Genomic DNA, 13040 nt, shown 5'->3' with positions numbered 1-13040 from the left:
TTTACTGGTTTTGACAGGGCTAGGATGCGGACTTGTGTGTTTAATTATATATGGAGGTTTATTTTCTTGAGTTGTTACGTTGATATAAGATATGATTTGTGGAGTCTGAAATGCATCAATCGATCTGCTCGAAGTTTGATATTGCTAATTATATTGGAACTGAAACTCCTGGACAGGTCATGCAACACATGTCATTCAACACTATTTGGTTACGTTGGTTTTAGTGAGGTTAGAGAATATTTGCAGGTGAAACATGTAAAATTATTATCTTGTACAGACGTCATAGAGCGATCACCTCAATTAATAGTCGATTAATAGAGGTGGTCATCTTAGAATCCTCGCCTGTGTTAATGACTAATTAATAGAGGAAGAGTGTTTGATTGGGCAAGGCCAATCTTAAACTCTTATAAAGCTAAACCCCACTAGATTGTTTCTCTCTTCATGTAAGATGTCAACATCATTTCCCACTAGATGTCAACATCATTTCCCACTAAGTGTCCCACTAACTTGCAATGCTTCCATGCAAGCTATCCATGTCATCCCTTATTAATTAAAAAATATATATTCACACCATCTCTATTATGTGCAATACTTTTGATCTTTAATTTAAACATAAAGTCATCTACATATGCTATTTGTTTCATCACCTATCTTCTATAATATGATCAAATATTTTATTGGTTTTTCTTCTATTAGCTTACCAATTTTTACCGGATCTGATATAATAAAATAATATGCGGTTAAATTCATATATATACACAACATATAGGATGCCATATATAAAAGATTTATTCTTAATGTCTGTCGCTGTTAATAAGGGGGCTGTCTTCAAAAATCCTTTTTTATAGTGAAAAGAACTGTGGAATGTACCAGAGATCGGATTCGTGTTTTGGTGATGAAACCATATGACATTATGACTATTCATCACTATTTCTTATTACAAATTGAACATAATATAAAATAGAATTAGCCATTATCTAAAATACAAATTCAGTGAATGAACAATACAAATTCAGGTGGGAACATACTTGTTGGACTGTTCACCATGCTTTCTCTGGCCATAGGTCATTCCGAGCCTCCTTGCTTGATAGTCTGTACAATTTGAGCATGACACTAGTTCCCTGTAGGTTTTGGATGCTGAAAACCATCCTTCTAGGTCATACTTCTTCGCCGCAGAGTTGTTAAGAGCACCGGATACAACATTGACAACATGGCCTGCTATGCCAAGCTCCTTGTAGAAATCTTCTGCGTTTCTAATCATCTCTTCGTGCATTTCCCATGAATCATTGCCATCTGGGCTTGTGATGCAGAACTGTTCAACCTTTTCGAACTCGTGCGTTCTGAAGATACCAGCTGTGTGCCTGTGTCTCGCCCATGTGAACCAGCTTCTTTCCGAAAGCACGTTGAGAAGCCAACGTACCTAATTGGCAACTGATCAGGATGAAACTGCTCACCTTGATGAAGGACGGCCAACGGCCAATGGTTGTTCCGCCGTGGCGATAAAGAACTTCCCTTCTCCTTCCACTTTGTAAAGCTCCTCGTCATATTGTGATAGCTGAGCACATTTTCCCATGGCTTCCTTCGTCATGATATGTGGAGTACGGATCGCTTTATATGTTAGATATTATTGGCTTGGCCCATTTATTTAATATCTCTATTAAACTCTATGGTCCGTACATGTGCATTAATGGTTTTTATATCATATGGGAATTTAATCGAGATGCGACTTTACTTAAATACTTGATCATTGACCGATCTATTTGAGAAGTAAAAGTGAATCACCTGGATGCCACGCGCGCGTGCCGCCGCCGCCGCCGCCCGGCCCGGCCCGAGCGCGTGGCGAGGCAGGCGGCGAGCGGGCGAGGCCTTTATTTTTGTCACTCAGTTTCCTTTGATGGAATTGATTGGAGGAGTTTCTGTTAACTCCCGTGGTTTCTGGCTCTCCGTCTCCGTCTCTCCCGCCGCAGGGGGAGGTGTGACCCCTCGGTGCCGCCGGCTTCTCCTCTTCTGGCCTCCGTCTATAAGACAAATCCTCCCCTCTCGGTTAAGTTCTCTTGGCGAAGTACACCACTTTCCAGCAGCGCAAGTTTTTCCCGCTCCACCTCCGGCGAGCACCAGAGATGGAAGAGTAGGCCTCCGGAACGCGTCTCCGTCGTGGGCTTCACCTGCTCGGGTGAAGATGGGCAATTACGTTTTTGGGGAGTGTCGGTGGTGGCACGACTACTCGCTGGTGAACCTGTAGCGGTGCGTCTTCACGGCGTCCTTTTCTGCACTGCATCGAGCGGGACGACTACAGCAACAAAGCACCACCATGGCCTTTCTTGGTGCGAGCGGCTCCGCCGCAGAGTATAATCTCCTTCACCCTCTTCTGAGTTTCATTATCAATATCATGATATTCCTAGGCAATACTGCTTTCATATTTAGCATGCTCTGTTTGGTTGATTTGGATGATTATGCTAGTACTGTTTTTCTGGTTCCTTTTAATTTTGTGATCATCATGATCTTGATATTTGAGAACACATCTTTTATATTTATGATCATGTCTGTGATGCTTCAGCTGTGTAAAACAATGTTTCACATATGTTTCGGTTCTATAATTTGCCTTATCATCATGTTAACACTTGTCATGAATTGTTTCTGTCATTTTATTCATGACGTCACTCTTATTTTTATTGCGTCTTTTTTATGGATTAAAATAAATATGAAAATGCCTTATTCTTCAACATTCCAAAAACGTAATTTCAGGCCATTTTCATCTGTTGGCTTTACGGGCATGCTAAAGCCTACACCGTTTGAGGGCACTCACTACAAGAGGTGGCGTGAGAAAGCCCTTCTGTGGTTGTCGGCCATGCGCTGTGGTCATGTGCTCAATGAGCAGCCTGCTACCGTGAGATCCGATGAGGATGAGCAGGCTTGGGGACATGCTGAGACCATGTGCAAGGCTGCACTGTTGAGCATCATCAGTGACTCTCTGGTTGATGCCTACATATCACTCCCAACTGGCAGAGCTGTGTGGGAGGCTCTTGAGGCCTGTTACGGTCTTTTCGACGCCGGTTCTGAGTTGTACATCATGGAGCAGTTTCATGACTACAAGATGGTTGATAACCATCCTGTAGTCGAACAGGCTCATGAGATACAGGGACTGGTGAAGGAATTGGAGCTGTACGGCTGTCCTCTCCCTGACAGGTTTGTGGCAGGGTGCATTATTGCTAAGCTGCCACCTTCCTAGATTGATTTTGCTACTACCTTGAAACACAAGAGGCAGCAGTTTAGCATTGCTGAACTTGTTGGCACTCTTGATGTTGAGGACAAGGCAAGAGCAAAGGATGTCAAGGGAAAGAGCAAGGGCGGGAATGGTGAGGCGACTACTAGTGCACATGTGATGCAAAAGTTTCGTCCTAAGCCACAAAAGAAGAAGCCCCAGCAGGAGCTTAAGCAGAAACCCACTACCTCCTTCAAGAAAGGTAATAATAAGAAGATGGGATTAGACAAGGCAAAGATGAACTGCTTCACTTATGGAAACACTGGGCACTTCTCTAGAGAGTGTCCTGAGGCTAAGTGGAAGCCCCCACCAAAGGCGAAGACAGTCAACACCATTGAGACTGATGCAGACGCTTCTGGGTATGGTAATTTATCTGCATTTACAGTTTGTTCCTCACCTGATTGGTGGGTTGATACAGGTGCAAATATACATGTGTGTGCTAATAAGTCCTTGTTTTCTTTTTACCAGGTCGGGAGGAGTGGAGCCTTGCTGATGGGGAATGGCGCGCATGCTGGTGTTCATGGTGTCGGTACGGTGGATCTGAAGCTTACTTCGGGGAAGACCGTGCAACTCAAGAACGTGCATCATGTCCCCTCAATAAGGAAAAATCTTATTAGTGGCTCTCTGCTATGTCGAGACGGTTTTAAACTTGTGTTTGAGTCGAATAAATGTGTTATGTCGAAGTATGGAACCTTTGTTGGAAAAGGCTATAAGAGCGGAGGCTTGTTCTGCTTGTCGTTGGTTGATACTTTACCTCTTGCAGTGAATAATGTCGTTAATAACGTTAATGTTGAGATGAATGTTTGGCATTCTCGATTATGTCATGTTAATTTTGGTTGCATGTCCCGCTTAGCTAGTTTGAATTTAATTCCTAAATTTGACGTTGCCAAAAGTTCCAAATGCCATACATGCGTTGAGGCAAAACAACCTCGCAAGCCTCACAAGGCAGTTGCGGCGAGAGAGTTGGCACCACTTGAACTCATCCATTCCGATATTTGTGAAATGAACGGAATTTTGACAAAAGGTGGTAAGAGATACTTCATAACGTTCATAGATGATTGCACTCGATATTGCTATGTGTACCTAATTAAAACAAAAGATGAGGCATTACATTATTTTAAAACCTTTAAAGCTGAGGTTGAGAATCAACTTGAAAAGAAAATCAAACGGTTGCGGTCCGATCGCGGGGGAGAATATTTCTCTAATGAATTTTCTGAGTTTTGCACGGTGCACGATATAATCCATGAGAGGACACCTCCATACTCACCACAATCCAATGGGATTGCTGAGAGAAAGAACCACACTCTAACTGACTTGGTGAATGCCATGTTGGAGACAGCTGGTTTATCTAAGGAATGGTGGGGTGAGACAATTTTAACTGCGAATCATGTCCTAAATAGAGTGCCCACAAAGAACAAAGAAATCACTCCATTTGAGGAATGGGAGAAAAAGAGGTTAAATATTTCTTATCTTCGTGTTTGGGGTTGTTTGGCCAAAGTGAACGTGCTAATAAACAAAAAGCGAAAGCTTGGACCAAAAACTATAGATTGTGTTTTCCTCGGCTATGCCATTCATAGTGTGGGCTATCGGTTTTTAATAATAAATTCTAGTGCTCCTGATATGGCTGTTGGAACGGTCATAGAGTCTAGAGATGCCACGTTCTTTGAGAATGAATTTCCAATGAAAATAGGTGCACCTAGCGTGTCTAGTCATGATTCTGTTCCTGAATTTCATGAATCGAATATACACGCTGATGATAACACCCATGAGCTTGAGCAAAATCCTGAGGAGGATGATAATACTGTCACTCGAAGGAGTAAGAGGCAAAGAGTTGCAAAATCCTTTGGAGAAGACTTTATTATATATCTCGTGGATGACACTCCCACAACCGTTTCTGAGGCATACTTTTCTCCTGATTCTGACATGTGGAAGGAGGCAGTGCAAAGTGAGATGGACTCCATTATGTCCAATGGGATGTGGGAAGTGGTTGACCGTCCATTTGGTTGCAAACCTATGGGCTACAAATGGGTGTTTAAAAAGAAGCTGAGGCCTGATGGTACAATTGAGAAGTACAAAGCTAGGCTTGTTGCTAAGGGTTATACATAGAAGGAAGGTGAAGATTACTTTGATACTTACTCACCTGTTGCTCGACTGACGACCATTCGTGTGTTGCTATCCCTGGCTGCCTCACATGATCTTTTCATTCATCAGATAGATGTTAAGACAACCTTCCTAAATGGAGAGCTTGAGGAAGAGATCTACATGGATCAGCCTGATGGGTTTATTGCAAATGGTCAGGAGGGTAAAGTTTGTAAGTTATTGAAGTCCCTGTACGGCCTAAAGCAAGCCCCCAAGCAGTGGCATGAGAAGTTTGATAAAACTTTAACATCAGCCGGCTTTGTTGCGAATGAAGCTAATAAGTGTGTATATTATCGGTTTGGTGGTGGTGATGGTGTGATACTATGCCTATATGTGGATGATATATTAATATTTAGCAACAATCTAAATGTGATCAAAGAAGTAAAAGATTTTTTGTCAAGTAACTTTGAGATGAAAGACTTGGGTGAGGCTGATGTTATTCTCAACATTAAGCTTTCAAGGGAGGAAGGAAATGGTGGGGTAACTCTTATGCAGTCTCACTATGTGGAAAAGGTCTTGAACCGATTTGGGTACAGTGAGTGTACGCCTGCTCCTACTCCGTACGATCCAAGCGTTCATTTGAGGAAGAATCACAGAATTGCAAGAGACCAATTGAGATATTCACAGATAATTGGTTCTCTCATGTACCTAGCTAGCGCAACCAGGCCTGATATCTCGTTCGCTGTAAGCAAACTGAGCCGGTTTGTGTCAAATCCGGGAGATACTCACTGGAATGCTCTTGAGAGAGTGCTGCGCTATTTGAAAGGGACAATGAGTTACGGCATTCACTTTTCTGGGTATTTGAGGGTACTAGAGGGTTATTGTGATGCTAATTGGATTTCTGATGCGGATCAGCTGTATGCCACAAGTGGATACGTGTTTCTACTTGGAGGTGGTGCTGTTTCTTGGAAGTCTTGCAAGCAGACTATCTTAACGAAGTTTACAATGGAAGCAGAACTGACCGCATTGGATACCGCTAGTGCTGAGGCAGAGTGGCTTCGTGATCTCCTAATGGATTTGCCGATTGTTGAGAAACCAATCCCGGCAATTTTCATGAACTGTGATAATCAAATTGTGATCACTAAGGTAAACAGTTCTAAGGATAATATGAAGTCCACAAAGCATGTGAAGAGACGTTTGAAGACTGTCAGAAAACTGAGAAACTCCGGAGTAATTGCATTGGACTATGTCCATACATCAAATAATCTGGCAAATCAATTCACTAAGGGTCTGTCACGCAATGTGATAGAAGGTGCGTCAAGGGAACTGGGTTTGAGACCCACATAGAGCCATCAACAGTGGTAACCTGTCCTATGTGATCGAAGATCCCGTGAATTAGAATGGCGAAACAAGCTGTTGATTGACTGAGGGAGGGACCCCGTAGATTATAGCTCAGTTCGTTGGAGATGCACCGTCTCTCCAATACTGTTAGGCAGGATGATTAAGTTCTTAATGTGATCCGAGCGGCTTGGTATAGCGGGGATGTTGTCCTACAGAACATCCTATAAGGAACACACCTATATGAGCTCGATTGCTAGTCACAATCTATGAGATGTGGGTAATCTCTAGATGCTCATGAAAAGGCCTCGAAGTGTGACTTATATGCTTCAAAACAGAGGGAAGGCACTTGGCAGCCTAGTATCAGTCCAGAGGTTATGTGAAACTTATCTCGCACAAAACTGTCAATTCAAGGTTCTATCCATTGTTCAGTTGTGGATGAGTGTAGCTAGCTTTCTAGATGGATGTTCAACTTAATAGTCTCCATCGAAACATTGGTATATAAAAGGAATGTGGTTCTGAGAACTCCAAACTGCGTACCCTAGATTTTGGTGGGGATTGTTAGATATTATGGGCTTGGCCCATTTATTTAATATCTCTATTAAACTCCATGGTCCGTACATGTGCATTAATGGTTTTTATACCATATGGGAATTTAATCGAGAGGCGACTCTACTTAAATACTTGATCATTGACCGATCTATTTGAGAAGTAAAAGTGAATCACCTGGATGCCACACACGCGCGCGCGTGCCGCCGCCGCCGCCGCCCGGCCCGGCCCGAGCCCGTGCGCGTGGGCGTGGCGAGGCAGGCAGGCAGGCAGGCGGCGGCGAGCGAGCGGACGGGCGGGCGAGGCCTTTATTTTTGTCACTCAGTTTCCTTTGATGGAATTGATTGGAGGAGTTTCTGTTAACTCCCGTGACGAATTGATTGGTGGAGTTTCTGTTAACTCCCGTGACTTCTGGCTCTCCGTCTCCGTCTCTCCCGCCGCAGGGGGAGGTGTGACCCCTCGGTGCCGCCGGCTTCTCCTCTTCTGGCCTCCGTCTATAAGACAAATCCTCCCCTCTCGGTTAAGTTCTCTTGGCGAAGTACACCACTTTCCAGCAGCGCAAGTTTTTCCTGCTCCACCTCCGGCGAGCACCAGAGATGGAAGAGTAGGCCTCCGGAACGCGTCTCCGTCGTGGGCTTCACCTGCTCGGGTGAAGATGGGCGATTACGTTTTTGGGGAGTGTCGGTGGTGGCACGACTACTCGCTAGTGAACCTGTAGCGGTGCGTCTTCACGGCGTCCTTTTCTGCACTGCATCGAGCGGGACGACTACAGCAACAAAGCACCACCATGGCCTTTCCTGGTGCGAGCGGCTTCGCCGCAGGGTATAATCTCCTTCACCCTCTTCTGAGTTTCATTATCAATATCATGATGTTCCTAGGCAATACTGTTTTCATATTCAGCATGCTCTGTTTGGTTGATTTGGATGATTATGCTAGTACTGTTTTTCTGGTTCCTTTTAATTTTGTGATCATCATGATCTTGATATTTGAGAACACATCTTTTATATTTATGATCATGTCTGTGATGCTTCAGCTGTGTAAAACAATGTTTCACATATGTTTTGGTTCTATAATTTGCCTTATCATCATGTTAACACTTGTCATGAATTGTTTCTGTCATTTTATTCATGACGTCACTCTTATTTTTATTGCGTCTTTTTTATGGATTAAAATAAATATGAAAATACCTTATTCTTCAACATTATAGCCTCGTTTTCTCAGGAAAGCTATGCCGAATCTTTGCAGTGCCTCATTCAGGAGGGCACCTTCCTCTATCAAATAGAAGCCCCTTCCACCTGAAGCTGCAACACCCTTCTTAAACTCGACAATGTCGGTTGCTACGCAAAGATCCACGTGGTTCATTAGTTTTTCACCCATCCTCCTCTCTCCAAAGTCCAAACCCACGCACGAGAACATTGTTGGCCTCGTCGTCACTAACGGGCACAGATTCATGCAAGATGTTGCCAATCGTCATGAGGTTGGCTTCAAGCTTGGCCTTCGCCTCCTGCTCCTCGGCTTCCATGGCAGCCTGCCGCTTCTTGATCTCGTTCGTGCCATCCATGAGCTTCTGCGCCTCCTCCTCTTGCTTGCTTGTCTTGAGCTTTCCGATCTTCTTGCTAGCGACGTTGAGCTCCTGCCGGTCCTTGTCCACGTCGAACCGCAATTGGCACCATGCTTCATCGAGGGCAATGACCTCATCAACTAGCTCGACGGAGGCAAAACGATTCAGCTGTGACAGGCGGACAAGATCCGCCTTGCCGTCGTGTTTGTTCTCTCCCGTGCGCAATAGATTGATGTCTAGCATCTTTGCGGATGACTTTGGACGGGAATTTGTTGGGTGCAGGCGAGGCGTGATGATCCAGAACCGGGAATATATATACACCGGCCGGCAGATCGAGGAGAACTTGCTAGTCGTTCGCCGGTGGAGGACTCACGGCAACTTGAGGAGGCAGAGGAGAGGGGCGCGCCGGCAATATAAGGATGAAAACGGTCGAAAAATTCCTAAATTGTTTTCTATTTTTACATTTGAAATACGAAAACGAAAGCGAAAACGGTAAAACCGGACACGAAAACGAACACGAACTTACGAATTATCGAGAATTTCGAAAACGAACCAATCACTACCGGAAACCGGCAGTGCTGGAGGCTTTGCCGAGTGTATTTTATCGGACACTCGGCAAAAAACGGTCTTTGCTGAGTGCCTAATAGAATACACTCGGCAAAAAAAAAACACTCGGCAAAGATGGCTTTGCCGAGTGTTTTTTTCGGCACTCGGCAAAGACGCATTTTGCCGAGTGCTATTTTCCTGGCACACGGCAAAATGCGTCTTTGCCGAGTGTCTTTTTCTGGTACTCGGCAAAGATGTATTTTGCCGAGTGCCATTTTTTGGCACTCTCGGCAAAATGCGTCTTTGCCGAGTGCCTTTGTATTGGCACTCGGCAAAGAGGCATTTTGCCGTGTGCATTTTTTTTTTTTTGCTCTCGGCAAATCATTTTTTCAAAGCAATTTTTGAGGCCCTAAATGAATTCAAATGAAAAACTTTTAAACTACAAAGTTGTATAACTTCTCAAGATCTACGAAGTTTATTTTGGTCATTTCTTCATTTGACAAAATGACAATAACGTTGTTCATAAAATCCACATCTCTCTCATATCTCTCATATTAGTTTCATGAAAGTAGAAGAGAGATATATAAGATTTGTGAACAATGTTACTACCACTATGTCGGATGAACAAATGACCAAAATAAACTTTGTAGATCTTGAGAAGTTATGAAATTTTGTAGTTGGCAACATTTTGATTTGAAATCATCTTGTCATGCAAAAAAGACGTTTGAATTTGAAAATTTTAAAATTTAAATTTTTCAAAAGACCTCGGATGGAAAAACTTCCTAAATGAAAATTGTAGATCTCCAAAAGTTATGAAACTATGTAGTTGACACCTTTTTGATTTGAAATCATCTTATCATGCAAAACTACGTTTGAATCTCTCAAATTTAAAATTCAAATTTTTCAAACGACCTCGGATGGAAAAACTTCCTAAATAAAAATTGTACATCTCGAAAAGTTATAAAACTTTATAGTTGACCACATTTTAATTTGAATTCGTTTAGAGCCTCAAACAAGTAATTTACTCTTAATTTAACAAAAAATTAAAATATACTTTGCCGAGCGCTAAATTGGGGCACTCGGCAAAGATTTTCTATCTGAATTTGGAGTGTCACGAAATTACTGTTAATCTGTGATTCCAGTTTAGGTCCAGTGGTGGAGTGGTAGCGCGGCATACTGTAAGCACGTGTACTCTCCCCTCAAAAAAAACTGTAGGCACGTGTACTCAGGTTCCCGCTGTGTGGCCGCATGCAGCCGTGAACAACCAGCAAAACCAATCCGAAGCGGAGCTGCCAGATGGTGGTCTGCCATTCGCTACCATTCACCACCCACGGATCGCGATCCGCGTGAGAGCCTGCCAAATCAATCGGAGCCCTCCATTCCCACGCGATCCGACGGAGCCCGTCCAGCCTGATCCCCACCCTGCCCCAAAATTTTCCACGCCCCGCCTCCCTCCTCGGTGTCCACGCAGTTCCCCCACCGTAGCAAAATACCGTCTCTTCTCGCCCTATTCCCCCACCGCAGCAAATCCAGAGCCCCATCTCCATTTCAAACACCCGAGCAACAACTCTCCCTTCTCCCCACCCCAATCCCCCGCGATGGCCCGCACGAAGCAGACGGCGCGCAAGTCCACCGGCGGCAAGGCGCCGAGGAGGCAACTGGCGACCAAGGCGGCGCGGAAGTCGGCCCCGGCGACAGGCGGCGTGAAGAAGCCGCACCGCTTCCGCCCAGGCACCGTGGCGCTGCTCGAGATCCGCAAGTACCAGAAGAGCACGGAGCTGCTCATACGCAAGCTCCCGTTCCAGCGCCTGGTCCGCGAGATCGCGCAGGACTTCAAGACCGACCTCCGCTTCCAGTCCTCCGCCGTCGCCGCGCTGCAGGAGGCCGCCGAGGCCTACCTCGTCGGGCTCTTCGAGGACACCAACCTCTGCGCCATCCATGCCAAGCGCGTCACCATCTTTGCGGAGTGCAGGATTTTTTTTAAAAAAAATAAAACGTCTTTGCCGAGCGCCGGTGAATGGGCACTCGGCAAAGAATTTTTTTTTTTTAAAAAAAATAAAAAATCTTTGCCGAGTGCCTGTAGGGTTGGCACTCGGCAAAGCCACCGTCAACGGGGCCGGCGCTGTGATGGTCGCTTTTCTTTGCCGAGTGTCCCCGAGGCACTCGGCAAAGCCTTTGCCGAGTGCCCGATAAGAGATCTTTGCCGACCAATTTTTTGCCGAGTGTTCTTTGCCGAGTGCCGCACTCGGCAAAGCCTTTGCCGAGTGTAATTGGGCCTTTGCCGATTGCATCAAGCACTCAGCAAAGAACCCGAATCCAGTAGTGAATTCGAGCGGATTTATGTCGAACACGGTTGATATACGAAAACTCAATACGGAATACCGACCCGTAGACCAAGTGCATGATTAAGTGCATACATGATCAAGTTCAAGTGCATATAATAATTAACAAGTGCATATTATAGAAACATGAACTCGAACTGAGTCAGAATAATTTTATTAATATTTTTAGAATAGATGTAGTATTTTATTTTAAAGATTTATTCAGATTTTTCTTTTGAGTAACAAAGATTTATTCGCCTGATGCAAAAACTATCAAATGATTGACTTTGCAGGTGGGGGTTAAACCGATGAGCTTGATGGGCTATGGCCCGGGTGGGCTTCCGTGTAGATGCTGCTGGTTTCCTGACATTTAGCACTATCTCGTGAGGTGAAGAGAAATGAGGCTGGGCACCGTCTATAAGAGAGGGCAGCTGGCCACCAGTAGAAAGAACGCAGCTGCGTGGTGAACAACCTGTAATTGGGCTGTATGACCTGTGCAGTTGGCCAAATTCGGTTTAAACCGAATTTTTAATTCGGAATATTTCAAATTAAAAGTAGAAAAGTAGAAAACGGTCGAAAAATGTCTAAACCGTTTTCTACTTTTACATTTGAAATACGAAACATCTGAAATGCGAAAGCGAAAACGATAAAATCGGACAAGAAAATACGGATTCGATCGGATTAAATATAGAAAACGATGCGGTTCGGTTCGGGATATTTCTGTTCGGTTTCCATCCTTATATATATACACCGGCAGATGAGTGCAAGTTCTAGTCGTACTGGGCTCCGGCGTAGATCGGAGTTTCCGGTCTTTCTCTGTTCAATTCCCGTGTCAAATAGGGTCGGAATCAGAATCCAGACTCCTGCCTTCTTGCGGACGCCAGGACTTCAAGGCCCGCAACGTTTCTGTACTGGGCTTTGAAGAGGCCTAATACAACTTTACTATACCTAGTGTTTGTATCTACTCAAAAAAAAAAAACCCTATTGTTTGTATATCTGGGGTGGCGCCCATCAAATTGGGGGCCCAGGGCGGGCCGCCTCCATGGTTGGCCCTGCTCTAAGCTGCCTATTTAAATAATTTTAGATAAAAGTAATCCTGCCCGTCATCATATATCTTCCAATCCTTCTCAAAAAATTAAAATCAGATGTCTTCCAATCCTGGCTCTAGGGGGAGAAAAAAAGAGTAGTGCATCGGCCGTTGCTGATTGTGAATGATGTGGTGCCTCTAAGTGTAGTGTGCGGCGGCGTGCGTGCGTCAATACTCAAATGCTGCACGCCTGAGGACGGCAGTGAATCCGAATGGAAAAAGGGCGGGTGGTGAGTGGGACGGCAGACGGCGAGGTCATCGGAGACCAAGGCGGTGGCGGTTAGGGTTTTCAGGGAA

The 13040-nt window shown here is 44.7% G+C and overlaps 1 protein-coding gene and 1 pseudogene across 1 annotated transcript; one reads left to right on the top strand and one right to left on the bottom strand.

The window, feature by feature from the left end:
- Positions 1 to 1012: 1012 nt before the first annotated feature.
- On the bottom strand, positions 1013 to 9032 carry LOC136523728 (serine--tRNA ligase-like; annotated as a pseudogene).
- A 1901-nt stretch (positions 9033 to 10933) lies between these two features.
- On the top strand, positions 10934 to 11968 carry LOC136523727 (histone H3.2-like). Its single transcript, XM_066517310.1, has 2 exons — positions 10934 to 11301; positions 11950 to 11968. Exons 1-2 carry the CDS (start codon positions 10934 to 10936, stop codon positions 11966 to 11968), a joined length of 387 nt encoding a protein of 128 aa, XP_066373407.1.
- Positions 11969 to 13040: the final 1072 nt, after the last annotated feature.

Source organism: Miscanthus floridulus, chromosome 18 (assembly GCF_019320115.1).
Source record: "Miscanthus floridulus cultivar M001 chromosome 18, ASM1932011v1, whole genome shotgun sequence".
Taxonomy (NCBI): Eukaryota; Viridiplantae; Streptophyta; class Magnoliopsida; order Poales; family Poaceae; genus Miscanthus; species Miscanthus floridulus.
The sequence above is the reverse complement of the archived record's forward strand: the minus strand, read 5'-3'. Positions and strand labels throughout refer to the sequence as shown.